General features: G+C 44.8%; 1 protein-coding gene across 1 annotated transcript in view; it reads right to left on the reverse strand.

The window, feature by feature from the left end:
• Positions 1–1,841: 1,841 nt before the first annotated feature.
• TOMM70 (translocase of outer mitochondrial membrane 70) overlaps positions 1,842–16,945 on the reverse strand; it is a 766,277-nt gene continuing 751,173 nt past the window's right edge. Inside the window, exon 10 of the mRNA XM_044071328.1 lies at positions 1,842–1,949. Coding sequence (XP_043927263.1) covers positions 1,848–1,949 — 102 coding nt within the window. The 3' untranslated portion in view covers positions 1,842–1,847. The remainder of the gene's footprint in view (positions 1,950–16,945) is intronic.

A 16,945-nucleotide genomic window follows, 5' to 3' on the forward strand; every position in this document is an offset into this window, starting at 1 on the left:
ATGTAATCTGGACACATGGAAGGTCAACTGCAAAGTCACCCCTGGTTTAGTCCCTTATGGGTAGGGTGTAACATGACAATGTTCTCAGCTCTGGATTATTTGTAAAATTACAAGGGCTAAAAATTTCATGCAAAAGCAGAGATAAGTTTCTACTGATCATCAATGATCAATAGCCTAATAAGAACTTAGGAAAAGAGCAAAGTACATAGAAATAAATGGAACTTGTGGGAACAAAATATTCAGAATAATGTTCAGGAGGAACAGTGATGTTTAAGGGAAGAAAAGAATTGAGCGATTTATACAATACTGGAGTGAATATGTATACAGCATGACGATAATGAAAACTGCCACTATGGTTCATCTTTTATATTAATGTAGGAGTACCCAAGTCATGTCTAAACTGCGTTTTTATAACGTTGATAAAAAATAAACAAGTTGAGGGTACTGACATCAATGGTAACAGTAGTACATCCTTTAAAGAACAATCCTAGTTAATGACTGGGTGCTCCATAAAACATTTCATGTCTGGGTCTGGCCTAAAGAGCTCCTGAATCTGTAAAACTATTTTCTTCAGTGCTGGATAAATGGCACCAATGTTGACGTCAGCTGCTTTTCTTTACAATCCTGCACCAACACTGGTGATTCCTCCTTAGGCATCTTAATGACTAATGTTTGTGAATCAGAAGTGGAAAGCACTGAATGTGTAGCCATTTCCTTCATAGAGTTCAACCAAGATTTGCAGTTTACAGCTTTCTGCCTTAGTCTCCTATTCAGTGACTTTCTCCTGCTTTTCCTTCACTCTTTTTCTAAATATTAAATTCATCTAAGAAACTTTCTCAAAATTATAATGATAAAGCCTTTAACCTTCTTAGTCTACTGGCTTTAACTTTTGACAGTAAGTGTATTATGTTGTGCCCCCCCCCCCCAATAAATAAATAAAGACAATTCCAAGGGGCTCTCTTCTCTCTACCACAATCACATTTCTTAACCAACCAATCAATATACAAGGGTAGACATATCCTTCATTCAAATTTGTTCAAAAGAGGTCTCAACAGCTGTGATGTTATGCATGCCTGATGAAAAAAATTGAAGAGGCAACACCTATAATGAATGCCTAATGGTCAAATAATGCATACAAAAACAAATAGCCAGAAAAGGGCTTCCCAAAGGGATGAAATGAAGCAGATCCTTGTCAACACTATTTATATGCAAGTCCTGCAACACCATACAAATGTACCCATGTACATCACAAGTCCAGCACTAACTGGTCACAGAGAAAAAGGACAGCTATGGAACAAAATGCTGGATTAATTCAGTTTCACTAGCAACAAACCCAAGTTACTTACTGCTCTTTACCTTCTTGAAGATTTATCTTTGTTTTGTAAATATGCTGCTGAGCATCTACTTCCTGAGCTAGACAAGTTACTTTATCTACCTCAGCAATGGACTGTAACCATAACAAAATGAAGAAACCAAAATGCTACAAGCAAAGAATGCTGTTCTGTAGAATGATTGTCTTTTTTTCCTTAATATGAAAAGGTCAGAGAGCAACAAAAAAGAAAGTAGGAAAACTTCCCAGTAACCTAACCCAATTTCCTCATAACACAATACCAAAAAGATAAACAGGTTTTGGCCCAAAAGGTATTTCAAACTATTTTTCTTTTCATTAGACGAGCATACAGCAATAATGGAAACAGAGAAAAAAATAACTCACTCCTATAAAAAAAACTGTATATTAAATATGATCAAAATATTTTTTTATGTCTAATACATTAGACTCTTAAATTTTTATTATATACAAGGTACAATAGTTAATACGCATTTAGTTATATTTTCTAAGCTATTACTTACCCCTTGTGAACATATGTAGTGGCATTATCCGGTTCAAGCTCAATGCATTTATCATACATTTCATCTGCTTTACCAAACTGCTGCTGGTCTGTCAGTGCCTAAATCAAACCCATAACAAGACTTTGTATTCACTTATTTTTAAATAATCTTGAAGCAAAACTAGTACTCTGACCCACACAAAACAACCATAACAGAATTTCTGATACAGGACACAAGAAAAAACAGAACGTGAAACCCACCATCAGATGATAAGATGCTAAACTCTTCTGACTGTATTACAGTGCATTGAACATAACTGGACTTAATTTTGCTGTTTTTAATGTACACGTGCAATGAAATTAATTTACAGTAGGGAATAAAATCATGTGAAGGGCTTTTCCTCCCATAACCCCCTCCCCTTTTTAATAACCTACTCCAAAAGTTCATAGTGCCTTGGGATAGGTTCAACAGCCAAAGTGTAAATCATCATTCAAATATGCAATAATTTCTTTAATATTGTCAGCCACCAAAAAGCACAGTTTAATTTTTGCATGAAGCTGTCCAATTTTGCAAAGTCAACGAGCATTACACAATCCAGGAAAGCAAATGTAAAAGTCGGCTCCTATAAAAGTGCCACTTGAAAAGGGGGTTATCTTGTTATTCTCATGTTGCATTTACTCCAGTAGCAATCAGGTTGCAAGAGGGACAGCTCCCTGCAGTATGGCTGCTCCTTTAAATTTTTTAAAAATAATTAAACAGATGCACCTTTACTGATGTTAAAATTTAATAAACTTGTAGGGAGCCACCGAGTTAAACACATGACACTTGATTAGTACCTTGTAAATATAATGAAGGGTATTTCATTTCCTTTAAGACACAACTCTGTGTAAAAGCATGAATAATTCCAAAATAAGTTAAATCAGCCATCAAGCTCTGGTGAAGTATCTTAGTGACACAACTGCTAATAATTTGAGCAAAGGTTTATCACCTGGAAACAAGTTAACACTTCTGCCTTTAATCAGTATATGCCTACTTTTCCTAGGTTCGATTTGTTCAGACCTTAGTGCTCTGAAAATGGGGATAATCAAGCCATATTAGAAAGGCAGGCTGGCAGTGTGAAAGTTAACTGCATTTCACGTGAAGAATGCTTACTGGAGAATACCCCTTCTTTCTTGGATGTGAATACAGTAAAGCACTCATCTTTCTTCAATTTCTTTCAAGAGAATAATAAAATATGGCCATAAAAACAGTTCCACACCAAACAGTGAACAACTTAGTGCACCAGACTGTAAATGTCTGACACTACGGGAAGTACATCTATGTAAGGGTGCCACTGATTTCACACACTAGGTTGTTGGATTAGTTCACTTCAGGCAGTGAGCGCTTCAAACAGTAGAGTACAGACATTTTCTTTTGCTCTCTATATAAGCAATTTTGGAGTTAGGATATTCAGAGATATGTGGACAGTGGGGTATGGAGAGGCTTGCCCACATTCAAAAACAATATACTGCTCTTAAGCTGTTGATGCTTAAGGCAAGGACACTGAACTGTGAAAGGAGTGAAAAAAGAAGTTATGTACTCACCATAACGTTCCATCTGAGTTGGTAAACTTCATTTGTCAGCAACCTGTGGGTTTCGGATCTGATATGGATCCAAGCCGGCAGCATACCACGCAAAATATCTGAGCTCCAAGATCCCCCCCCTACCCATACTACACTGCAACCTCCTTCCAATCCTCAGATCGAGTTTGCCACTCCACACATGACGCCAACAAACTAACCTGAGACCCCTAAACCAAGGACAAACCTCCAGCTCGTGAACTCTGAACATCGAGCTCAGCAAAAATAAGGCCAGGGTAAGGGGGAAGGAGGGAGGGACGGTTGCTGACAAATTAAGTTTACCTACTCAGATGGAACGTTATGGTGAGTACATAACTTCTTTATCTGAAGTAGTTAACTTCATTTGATCAGCAACCTGTGGGACAGCGTCCCCAGCTACCCGAAATCTTGGGAGGCCCTTAAGGAAGGATATTCCGGAGCACAGCAGAGCCAAAGGAAGCTGTTCCTCTAGACACCAAATCCAGTTTATAATGAGTAATAAAGGTGAGAGAAGACGCCCAGGTAACCGTTGAGCAAATGTCATCCAGGGAAACTCTAGACCAGAATGCTGCAGACATTGCCATAGAACGTGTAGAATGAGCATGAACTCCTACTGGTTTTGGCAAACCAAGCTTTCTGTATGCTTGTAGGATCACAAAGGAAAATCCACCTAGCAAGAGTAACTTTGGAACTGGTTTCCCTAAAAAGGGCTTAGCAAAAGAAACAAAAAGTTGATCAGATTTACCAAAGGCCGCCGTCCTGTGGAAATAAAAATGTAACTGCCTGTGAACATCCAGCAAATGGAAGTTTGTATTCCTCTTCGTTCTGAAAATTAGTGAAAAAGACAGGCAAATTAATAGACTGATTAATGTTGGTCTCAGAAACAACTTTAGGGAGAAAAGATGGATTAGTCCTGAGAGACACCCTGTCCTTATGAAACACAAGATATGGGGGCTTCATACAAACAGCTTGAAGCTCCGACACTCTCCTTGCTGAAGTTATAGCTACCAGAAAAACAGTCTTCCATGATAAAAATTTTAAGTCAACTGATGTCGAGAGCTCGAAAGGAGGCACAACTAAGGCCTGAAGAACCACAGTCAGATCCCTCGCCGGGGACGGATTCTTAATAGGAGGTCTCAGAAGAAAAGTGCCTTTCAAAAAGGTCTCACAAATTCTGGCAGCAGCGAGAGAGCCTAAATTGCCCCCTACATGGAAATGAGAAATAGTCGCCAGCTGGACCTTCACTGTGGAAGAGCTGGCTCCTTGCTGGAAGACATGAGACAAAAAGTCTAATACTGCTGGGATCGTAGCGGTAAAAGGACCTAGATTTCTCTGTGAAGCCCAAATGGAGAAGCGTCTCCATTTGCTACAGTAAATTCTCCTGGTAGAGGATTTATGTGCCGCAACCAAGATAGATTTAACAGGAGAAGAGATACCGGGAGACCTAGCAACTAATGGAACTGGAGCAGCCAAGCTGTGAGCTTCAGGCTGCCCAGATTCAGAGGAATGACGGATCAGATCCGGAATGGGATCCAAGATCCAAGGTGCAGCTATGAGATGAGACCGTAGGCACAAGAACCAGACTTGACGAGGATCAAACTGCTCCCCAACCAGCGAGCTTTCTGTAAGAACTTTATCATGAGCGGAAGCAGGGGATACGCGTAAAGAAGACCGGGTGGCCTAGCATGAACAAGAGCGTCTCTGCGGGCTTCCCCCGTCAGGGGGATTAGAGAGAAAAACTCGCTGCACGTCGCATTGGAAGGCGATGTGAAGAGATCGCAGCAAGGCTGACCCCACTTGAGGAAGATCTGTTCCACTACACAAGGGTTCAGAGACCACTCGTAGGGAGAAAGGATAGTTCTGCTCAATTTGTCCGCCAAGATGTTGGACCGACCCGGAATGTGAGTTGCTATCAGAAAGCGGTTGGTGGAGATCACTCATTCCCAGACTCTCGTGGCTTCCCGACAAAGGGTATAAGACTTGGACCCCCCCTGTTTGTTGATATACCAGACCACTGACATATTGTCTGACTGGATCGCAATAGTTCCCAGAGGGTGATAAGCATGAAGGGCCTCCAACGCTAAAAGGACAGCTCTCATCTCTAGAACATTTATATGCAGAACGGTCTTGTTTTGAGTCCACGTGCCTTGAACAGTCCTGCCCGAACAATGCCCCCCCACCCTAGGCGGGAGTGGTCACTGTGGCTTGGGGTTGGGGCACAAGAAAGGGACGTCCCTCCTGCAAATTCCAGATTGGAGCCACCACGTGAGAGAATTTCTGCACACACTGCTCAGAGGGATCGGAAAATCTAGAGGTTGATGAAGAATCGACCACTGAACTTGCAACGTCCACTATAGAATTCTCATATGCAGACGAGCACAAGGGTTCAGGTTGATAGCTGCTGCCATGGACCGTAAGTCTCTCAGGACTAATTCTGCATGGGGTGCAGAGGACTGCAAAAGTGCTAACACATGAAGTGCCAGGCTGTGTAGTCTGTCTGGGGTTAAGAATGCCCTGGCCTGATGAGCATCTATTCTCTCCCCTATGAAGTCTAACACTTAAACAAGTTGAAGGGAAGACTTTTTTTGGTAATCCCTAGCTTGAGGTGATATCAGGAGAAAGAAATCTCTGGCTAGTAAGAGTAGATGACTGGTGGGGGAGGTGAGGAGCTAGTCGTCCAGGTACAGGAAGACCTGAATGCCCTGAAGTCTCAGGTGGGCCGCTACAACTGCCATGACCTTGGTGAACACCTGGGGGCTGTGGTGAGACCGAAGGGTAGGACGTAGGACCCTGAATTGATAATGACTGGCCTCTAGTCGAAAGCAGAGGAACCTCCTGGATCGCCTGTCCATCAGAATATGGTAGTATGCATCTTTGAGGTCTATCGAGCACAAAGTACAGTTTTGTACCTACCATAAATGTAGATGTCCGATAGGTATGCATCTGCAGTCCTAACATATGGGTTGTCCTGCCTCAGGCAGCCCTTCGGTCGGCCGGATTCCAAAGTCTGGGTCTGGCCTCGGCTGATGTCGCACTTCACCCGACGTCATAGCTGCTGTTTATTGGGCATAAAGGCATCAGCCGACGCCATTTTCCTCAGTGTTTCTTGCCCCAGATGCCAGGTGCCCTCTAGGAAGGCTAAATTTGGATAAATGCAAATAATTCCAAACAGTAGAGAGCAAACAATGTAAGAATATATATATATATATATATATATATATACATAAATACAAACAAATACACCATAATAGATACCCCCAGCTAGCTAAAAGAGGGGTAAATACCCTAGGAATACCACAGAGGGGAAGGAGGGTGGGCTGCAGATGCATACCTATCGGACATCTACATTTATGGTAGGTACAAAACTGTACTATGTCCTTCAAGGATGCATCTGCAGTCCTAACATATGGGTAGAATACCATAGCCAAACTGGGGGCGGAGGCACTAAGATAAAGATGGTGTAGTTAAGATCCCTTGCAAAACAGCAGTTGCAAAACCTGCTCGGGATCTAGAATATAAGGGAAGATTATAATGCTTGGCAAATGTATGCACGGAGCTCCAAGTAGCAGCTTCTAAAATGTCTTTGGTAGCCACTCCTCGTAGGAAAGCTGTAGTGGTGGCTGTAGCTCTTGTGGAATGAGGTCTGATATTTTCAGGAGCTGTCTTTCCATGAAAAGAGTAGCAAAATCCAATGGAATTTCCTATCCATTTTGAGATTGTCTGTTTTGAAATTGCTTTTCCTTGCATTCCTGTTGCATATGCTACCAGAAGCTAGTTAGTTTTTCTGCTGGTCTTAGTTCTGTCCAGATAGTAGCGTAATTGTCTGTGCACATCCAAGCTATGTAGCAGTCTTTCCCCCCTGTTCTGTGGGTTGGGGAAGAATGCAGGTAAATGAATCGCTTGGTTCAATGATACTCTGGGGACCACTTTTGGCATAAAGGTAGGGTTAGTTCTCAGAGAGACTCTGTCCTGATGGAAGATAAGGAAGGGTTGTACTGCCATTAATGCCTGTAACTCAGATACCCTTCTTGCTGAAGTGATTGCTAGCAGGAAAGCAGTTTTCCAAGACAAGAATTGTAATTCTGCTGTTGCTGCTGGTTCAAAAGGAGGAAGTGTTAATTTTTCCAGCACAAAGTTGAGATCCCATGTAGGTAAAGGTGGTTTCCTTGGAGGTTTTACATTTTTGATTCCTCTCAAGAACTGCCTGAGTAGAGGATGAGAGAAGACAGGAGGATCCATGTTGTATTCTGCTGAAATTGCTGATGCATGAATCTTAATGGAGGAGTAAGACAGGCCATTGTGGAACAGTTCTGCTAAGTATTCCAGGATGTGTGCTATGTTTGCCAATGAGACATTTTCTCCCTTTGCTGCACTCCAAATGAGGTATCTTTTCCACTTGGCTGAATAAGTCTTCCTTGTGGAAGGTCTGCGCGCCTCCAGGATAATGTCCTTAACCCTCTGGGATAAACCTGGGTTATTTTGTTTTATGCAATATTCCAAGCAGCTAGCTGCAGTGTTTTCAAGTTTGGATGTAGGATCTTGTAGTTGTCCTGTGTTAGAAGTAAGGGACATAGAGGTGGAGGCCATGCGTGTGTCCGAGACATGCTTCTCAGTAGCGGGTACCAATGTTGCCTCAGACAGTCTGGAGCTATCAGGATTACCCTTGGCTGATCCTCTCTGATCTTCAGTAGAACTTTGTACATCAAGGGAAGAGGTGGAAATGCATATGCAGTCAGGTTTTTCCAGCTGAAGGAAAGGGAGTCCACCCTCCAAGCAAGTGGGTGGTATGCTCTTGTGCAGAATTTCTTCAATTGGTGGTTGTGTGGGGAGGCGAACAGGTCTATCTCTGGTAGTCCCCATTTCTTTGTTATGGCTTTGAAGATATCTGGATGCAGCATCCATTCGTGAACATCCGTGGTAGTTCTGCTTAAGGTGTCTGCTAGAGAATTTTCTTTTCCTGGTACAAATCTGGCCTGAAGTTGAATGTTGAGATTCAGGGCCACATTCCACAGGTCCATTGCCATCCGGCATAGAGGATATGAATGTGTACCTCCCTGTTTGTTGATGTACCACATGACTGTGGTATTGTCGGTCCTTATCAGCAGATGACCCTGTTGAAGGAGTGGTCTGAATGCCTGGATCGCATGTTTCACTGCCAGCATCTCCTTTAGATCTATGTGTAGATTCCGCTGGTCTTGGGTCCATAGGCCTTGAATACACTTGTCCACCATGTGTGCCCCCCATCCTAGGTCTGAGGCGTCCGTGGTGATGGTCTGGCTTGGATGAGGTTTGTGGAAAGGCAAGCCTCTGTTCCACTGACAGGCCTGAGCCCACCACAGGAATTCTTGCTTCAGGCATGGAATTATTGGAATCTGGGCTTCTAGACTGTGCTTGTGTTGAGACCATACATTCCTGAGGTACCATTGTAGCTTTCTCATATGCAGCCTGGCATGTGGAACCAATATTATGCATGATGCCATATAGCCCAGGGCTTGAAGGACTTTCCTTGCATTAAGTCGAGTTTGTGTTGTTAATGTCATGAAGTAGGCTGGTAGTTGCTTTTGTTTTTCTTCTGTGAGAAAAGCCATCTGAGTTGATGTATCCAGATCTGCACCCAAGAATGTTATCCTTTGGGATGGTACTAGTCTTGACTTTGCATGTTGACTGTGTATCCCAAGGCTTGCAACAGTTGTATGACATTTTCCAAATCTTTTGTTAATTTTGCCTTGTTGTCCGCTTGTATTAGGCAGTCGTCCAGGTATGGGTAAATTTGAATCCCCTGAAGCCTGCAATGAGCAATTACTGATGCCAGGCATTTCGTGAATACTCTGGGCGCAGTAGATAAGCCAAAAGGCAATGCTGAGAATTGATAATGCTCTGATCCTGCAAGAAATCTGAGGTGTCTTCTGCAATCTGGTCGTATAGGGACGTGCAGGTATGCCTCCTTGAGATCTAGAGTCACCAGCCAAGACTCCTTGCCCAGCATGGGAAGAAGCTGCTGGAGGGTCAGCATTTTGAATTTTGGAACAATGAGGTATGTGTTCAGTGCGGACAAGTCTAGAATAGGTCTCCATTGATTTTCTTTTCTTGGTACAAGGAAAAGCCTGGAGTAAAATCCTTGGCCTTGTTCCACAGGTGGTACCTCTTCTATAGCTCTCATCCTTAGTAAGTTGTTGACTTGTCTTAGAGCGTCTGTTTTTTGGCTTGGTGGTAGGTTTGGCATTCCTCTCTTTTTTGGTAGAGTGTGGAAGTGAAACCTGTAGCCCTTGTCTATTGTTTGTAAAGTCCATTTGTCTCCTGTAATGTAATGCCAGTTGTCGGAGAACAAGGCCAGCTTTCCGCCCAAGGGTGCTTCCAGTTGTTCCCTGGTAGGCGGGACTAGAGCCAAGTCATTGTGTCTGCCCTGTGGAAGTGGTTGTAGTTGAATCTGTGGCAGTATTTCTCTGGTTGGTAGGTTGCCACTGACGTCCCCTGTAGGCACCCCTAGATTGACCTCTGCCTCTGGGGCGTCTATTTCTGCCTCTCTGCGCTCTGGAGTTGTCTGGAAAGGACCAATTCTTCGAAGGCCAATTTCGGCTAAACCTCGGAGGTTGGACCTGTAAGAAATCCTTGACTGTTTGGACAGATTTTGCTTTTTCTTCCACCTTCTTTAGAACCTCCTGTGCAAGGGAGCCAAACAAACTGTTTCTCCATGGGAGCACCTAGGAGTTTTGACTTAACATGGTCTGGTAAGGATTGTTCTTTTAACCAGGCATGCCTTCGAATCACTGTTCCAGTCATAGCTGATCTAAAGGAAGCCTCCAGTGCATCATAGCCACATTTTAAGAAATGGTTACTGACCTGCTGAGAGTTATGTACCAAATCCTGAAGGGACTTGCGATCTAAAGGTTCAGGAGAAGACAGTTTTTTGTTTATCTGGTCTAACAAAAATTCCTGGTACTGAATCATGTGAAATTGACAGTTCAAGGCCCTGGCCGAAAGAGTAGCAGAAGTATAAACCTTTTTACCCCATCTCTCTAATGCTCTAGATTCCCTTTCAGAGGGAAGAGGGTTTTTGGCAGAGGCAGCTGCCACACCTTTAGGGCCCTGTGAAATGGTTTCAGGGTCTGCAACAGGAGCCTTATACAAATGGTAATGAGTGTCTGGGACCCTGTAATATCTGTCTGGCTTGGCAGGGGCCGGAGGAAGAGAATCAGCGGCAGTACAGGCATCATTATATGCATCATCAACAACTGTTAGTACTGGCGGAATGGCTAAAGGCCTATGCTGTGGTAAGTGTAAAAAGGTCCTAAGCCTTTTCCTTGAATCTGAGAAATCCTGGCCCTGCCATTGGAAGTGTTCCCTCATAGCATGCAAAGTTTCCCCAAAGGAAAATTCTTCAGGAGGAGAAGCAGAAGCAATGGATTCTTCTGCATCAGAATCCTCATAAGGAGAATATGGGCCTTCGTGAGGGTCTGAAATGTCTGAGTCATCCGAGGAATAATCTGTAGAGACAGGTTCCGTGGGTTCAGTCCTAGGCCTCTTGTCTGGAGGGGGCTGAGAGGCCCTGTCTGGGTGAGGTTGGGATCCCCTGATCAAAGAAATGAGATCCTCAGCCAGGCTGAGCATTTGGGAACTAGAAGTAGGCCTATGTGAAGGAGTTTTAGCAGGTAAGGCCTTAGAAGATTTAGCTGCTTTAGCCCTGGCAAATGCCTTGATAGACATAGAAGCAGGGGGTCTAGCAGCCCCACGTGCAGGGGTAGATATGTCTAAAGGAATAGTGTCTGACAAATCCTGGGTGCCTGCTTCAGTGGCAGTAATTTCAGTAGCAGATTCAGCCATGCTCTGTGAGGCCTCAGCTATCGGAGGCATGCTTTCGGCCGAAGGAAGAACCGGGGGCTCGGTTTCAGCCGAAACCGAGACACTCGCGGTTGGCCTAACCGTGGCTTCAGCCGAAACCGCGGGCCGCGAGTGTCGGTCCTTTTCCTTGCGCTTTTTAGCTAATTGAGTAGTCGGAGTCTCCGACGGCATTTTGTATGCAAAAGCGGGACCAAAAACTCCTCTGCAAACTCCGACCGACGTCTAAGTGTCCGTCGGTTGAAGGAAGCACAGGCTAGACACGCTGATACGTCGTGGTCTGGGCCTAAGCAAGGAAGGCAGTAAGAGTGGAAATCCTTATGAGGTATTTGTTTCCCACAAGTTAAACAATTATTTACTTTGTCTGACATCGGCTGAGGCAAGAAAGAGTCCCCAACAGGGTACTTAGCTTTTTAGAAGTCTTCGGTAGTAGAAATCTCTGGATCTGACCGACCGGCACTTGCGAACAGCTTCTGCTTCGGGCACCGCGCGGCAAGAAAGACTGAGGAAAATGGCGTCGGCTGATGCCTTTATACCCAATAAACAGCAGCTATGACGTCGGGTGAAGTGCGACATCAGCCGAGGCCAGACCCAGACTTTGGAATCCGGCCGACCGAAGGGCTGCCTGAGGCAGGACAACCCATATGTTAGGACTGCAGATGCATCCTTGAAGGACATCCAGTCTTTCTCCTGTAGTAAGGGCAGGATGGATTGAAGCGTGACCATCCGGAACGTTTCCTTGGCAACGAACAGGTTCATTGTTGATAGGTCGAGAATCGGCCTTAGGTCCCCCTGTCTTATTTGACACCAAAAGAACCTGGAATAGATGCCTGATCCGGCCTGGTCTGGGGGCACCTGCTGGACGGCTCTTTTCTCTAGTAGCTTTTGTATTTCCAAGGCAGCAGCGTCCCTCTGAGCGGGTGGAACGTCCAGGAGGCGCCTTGTCTAAGGGGACTTGTTTATGAAGGGAAAAGAATAGCCTCTGGATATTATTCGAAGCACCCAGCAATCTGTCGTGATGGACTCCCATTGGGCTAGGTGCATCGAAAAATGCCCCCCAACTGCCTCCAGAGAGGAGCAGTCGGGCAACTCCTCAAGGTTACTGCGCGGGCCGCTCTGAAAAAGGTACACATGACCCGAACTTCTTCGGCCCCTCCTCTGCCTCTAGGCCGGCGTCCACCTTGTCCCCCCCTCTGCCTCTGGGGGAGGAGGAGTCCTGAGCTTTCCAGGACTGATGAGTTTTCCGGAACCACAGCTTCTTTTGCCCTCGCTGGTTCCTAGAAAAGGATCTTTGAGGGTTAGAGAAGTGGATCCCGACGGCTGACAGCATCTTCCTCGCTCTGGACAAGTGTATCGCTGACAGTCTTCCCAAACAGGGTCGAACCGTCAAAGGGTGAGTTAGCAAAGGACACCTTGAAGGGTTCCGAGAAGTCGCAAAGACGGAGCCAGGTGTGACGCCTTAAGGTTATGCTGGACCCGCTAGCCTTAGTGGCTCCCTCGGTGGCAAGAGAGTAAATGCATGGAAGTATAGGACACAGACTTGAGAGTGGTCATATGAGCAGAGAAGGTCCATTTACCCTCGGCCGACATGTACTCCAGGGGAGACTCAGCGTACTCTTTCACGAGGTCCCGCTGCAGTTGAATTACATGGGCCAAGTAATTCAGCGCTCTTATAGTAAAGGTGGCTGAAGCAAAAGTCCGCATTCCAAGATGGTCCATAGCCCTGGACTCCTTTGTCTGGGTGGGTGGACCGAGGAACATTCTTGGGACGAGTTCCTTTTTTGTGGCCGCCATCACCATCATGGCATCAACCGGGGAACCTTTGTTCCAATAAGCTCCATCTGCCAGTGGACTCAATATTTTGTCGGGCCTTTTGGGTATAGGCTCCACAGTGTCCGGTTCCTTCCAGGCTCTGGTGGTGATAAGGTCCACCAGAGGGTTGGCAGGGGGGGACACCCAAGAAGTAGATGGGCCTGTGTCGAATGCCTCCAGGAATATCGACTCATCAGAGGAAGGTTTTTGGGTGGACCCCCCGGCGAAGTATTTCCATAAGGTCTCCAAAGGAGATGCCTTCGGGGGGTAATTTGGGGGAACCTTTCCCTTCCTCCAAGTCGGAATCCTCAGTGAGGGACTTGGGGGAGTCCAAGTGCCTCCTTTTACACTGGCGTTTGTGAAGGACCTCCTCAGGTAGACTCTCCGGGGGGGGGGCTCACAAATGGTTTTGTGTTCCTTCAAGGGAACTGGCTGGGGCACAATAGACACAGGCTGTCCCTGGGGGGACTGGATGACGGAAGACAAACCCAGCTGCGAGGAAGCAGGGATAGACCTCGAGGACAGAGTGAGGGGTCTCGATCCTTCACAGAGAACCCTCTCCACAACGTCGAATGCCGAGGGAGAATCGGCCTCCCTGAAACTGGTAGCAAGGGTAGCCGAGAACCTCGGATCTGACGAAGGTATCAGAGCCGAAGTTGGAATGGCCGGACCCGAAGGAACAGTATGCCCCGACCACAACAGAACTGCTGACACACTCATCCCCCTCGGATCAGATGCCCAACTCTCGGCTCCGAGAGCTTGGATCCGAAAGCGGATCCGACAGACTCGAGGGCATGGCCGGCATCGAGGCCAAATGTACCATCTGTGCCGACCTCCTGGTGGAGAAGGAGCTATCAGGGCGAAAAACAGAGCCGAACACCCCGCACCGTGTGTGTGTGGGGGGGGAGCCAGCAACACCCCCATCTATAGTTGAGTTTGTAGAAACCTTCGCATCATCCAATCCATGTCTGCTTCCGAGATGCTCTGAGTCGATCTAGAGGACGCCACCGATGCCAGCTGGGAGAGCCGATGCGAAGACTACCTCAAGGGTGGTCTACCTTCCTCCTCCAGCTCCAGAGAAAAACGTAGTGAATGGAGCTGAGGAGAGGATGGCCTGGTAACTTTCCCAGGAGACAAAATCACCTTATCAGGAGGGGCCGTTGGATCCAACTCGGCTTGTCGCTTTGTGGCCCTTCTCTCTCTCTATCTTTTCTTTCTCTGAATGCCTGTCTCCCTGTGTTTTTCTTTTATTCTCTCTTTCTTGGCCTCTCTCTCTCCCTGTGGCAAGGTGGGAGCGTGAGTCCTGGACAGGGAAGGAGGGCCTGAAGGCTGGATAGCCACAGCCGTGGCTGGTGAGGAAATAGCAGAAGAGGCAGAAGTTGATTTTGTGTGTAGAATACCTGCCAGAAGTAACGTGGTCCTACAATCCCGCAGGGCTCGGGGGTTGAAGGCCGCACAGATTTTGCAGCCGAATGACAAATGGGGCACCCCCAAGCAAACTACACACAGAGTGTGACCATCGGCTGGTGACAGCTTGTGGCCACTCACTGTGCACTTAGAGAAAGTCACTTTCTGACTTTCCGACATATCAGGGAACACACACAATCTACAGGCGGGAAGGGGGGGCCTACACTAACAGAAAGTTAATAACTTTCAAAGTACAAAAAAACCCCAATAATTATCGTAAACGGTAACCGTAGAGAGGGATAAACTAATAATTATTACTAAAATTATCAAAAGGGGCACACACTGACCAAAGTTTTCGGAAAAACCCCTGACACCTTGCCTGGAGCTTAAAAATCCCGTGCTGGCGAAGCCGTGGCAAACGAGATCTGAGGATTGGAAGGAGGTTGCAGTGTAGTATGGGAAGGGGGGAGGAGCTTGGAGCTCGGATCTTTTGCTTGGTATGCTGCCGGCTCAGATCCGAAACCCACAGGTTGCTGATCAAATGAAGTTATGATGTACATAACATTAATGTTAGTACATTTGGAAGGATGGGGCAGGGAGGTATGCCCCCTACAAAAACACTTTAGTCCTTCTAATAGATAGGTTTTTGTTTGCAGACAAAATTGCATTTTGTGGAAATAAATCTGTACAGAAACACAAAATGAGAAAAGATGGAAAACAATGAAGAAGGAATATCTTAAATGACAGTAGACGTGACCTCTCAGTTTTGAAGTATGCTTCATCATTTGCTGTACAGAACAGCATCAATTCTACTGATGATGCTGAAAATTAAGTATTTATCAGAATTGTTAATCTTGCTTAGAAAGCCTTCTCAATACAGTCCTGGTTCACACTGTCCTATTAGCTAGCTCAAATGCTATGTTATGCTTGAGTTTCAGGCTTAAAAGACTTATTCTCACTATGCATCTAAGCAAGGGAAAAAACAAAGTTTTACTGACTGACTTTCAATTCTTAAGTGCTGTTTGGAAAAATGAAAATCTACAAGCATTTAAGCCAATCACGGCCAGGATGTTAAATTCATCATGACAAAATGTTTACTGATGCTAAATATACACATGCTGTGCTTGTAAGATGCCCAGTCCTGTCCTGGACAACAAATGAACCATATGCTACCAGATCATAACTAGCACCATACTGGAGGATATCGGGCCTGAATGGAGAGAAGATCAAATCAGCAAGCTAACCAGATTCAATCATGGCAACAGAACAAGAGTAAAAAAAAGAAAGTCATATGGAATAAAGGAACATGTGTTGCTAAATAAAGTCATAACAGAGAAATGTAAAAAGGGGAATAACCCAAGTATGGCATGGATTGACTACAAAAAATAATTTGATAGTATCCCACATTCATGGATAAAAGAGTGCTTAAAAATGTATAAAATACACCCTACACTGATAGACCACATTACAGTGACCATGAAACAGTGGCAGATTTGGTAACTGGGAAAGTCCGACTGGACATGAGTCTTTTTTCAGCAGAGGCCCAGGGAGAAAAGCTCCAATTATAACACAGATCAATAATTCATCAGTGACAAATATTACATGAAATTACATATTAATTAAGCCACGATAAAAGACAAATGATTATTCTAGGGATAAAAATTCAAAAGAGGGAAATTCCATGGTGACTCCTTGTCACCCCTGCTATTCTCGTTTTGCCCTTAACCCATTAAGCTGTCTACTTAACAGATTAGGCTATAGATATAATTTGGCTCCTTGAAAATAAAATGCTCATCTTCTCTTTGTTATGATTTTAAAACTGTACAGCTCATCAGATGAGGAACTGAAAGCACAACTGCAAGTAGTCAAAACTTTTTCAGATATAACAATGTCATTTGATCTTGATAAATGTGCAAAAACAACCTTTACAGCAGGAAAACTGCAGCACCAAGGAAACATCAGTTTGGGACAATAATGTGATATCAAATAACTTGAGCAAGAGGGAGTGTATAAATATTTGGGAACTGATGAAGGATCAACAATAAAACATAAACAAATGCAAATAAAACTTAGGAATATTTTAGAAGACTTAAATTAATCCTGTTAACAGTGCTGACATCTAGGAACAAAAATTCAAACTATAAACCAATTTGTTCTTCCTGTCCTAACTTGCAGGTTTGGAGTGACTGGCCCCGAAACGTGTTGGATAGATCAGACAGGAAAACAAGAAGGTGTCATGCTCACCAAATGATTTATAAAAATCAGTGCATACCAAAATTATATATTCCCCTGTTCCGGAGGAGGGATGGGCCTCCTTGAAGTTGGTTACATGTACAGATCTACAATCGTGGGACTGCACACACATCTGCTGACCTCACAATACCCAAATGTAGTGAAGGTTTTGAAACCTGAGAATAAATCTAAGATAACTTTCCTGCTTAGTCTAGCAGAAGCATATCAGG

This window comes from Protopterus annectens, chromosome 5.part0, assembly GCF_019279795.1.
Source record: "Protopterus annectens isolate FY-2018-M chromosome 5.part0, PAN1.0, whole genome shotgun sequence".
NCBI lineage: Eukaryota > Metazoa > Chordata > Ceratodontiformes > Protopteridae > Protopterus > Protopterus annectens.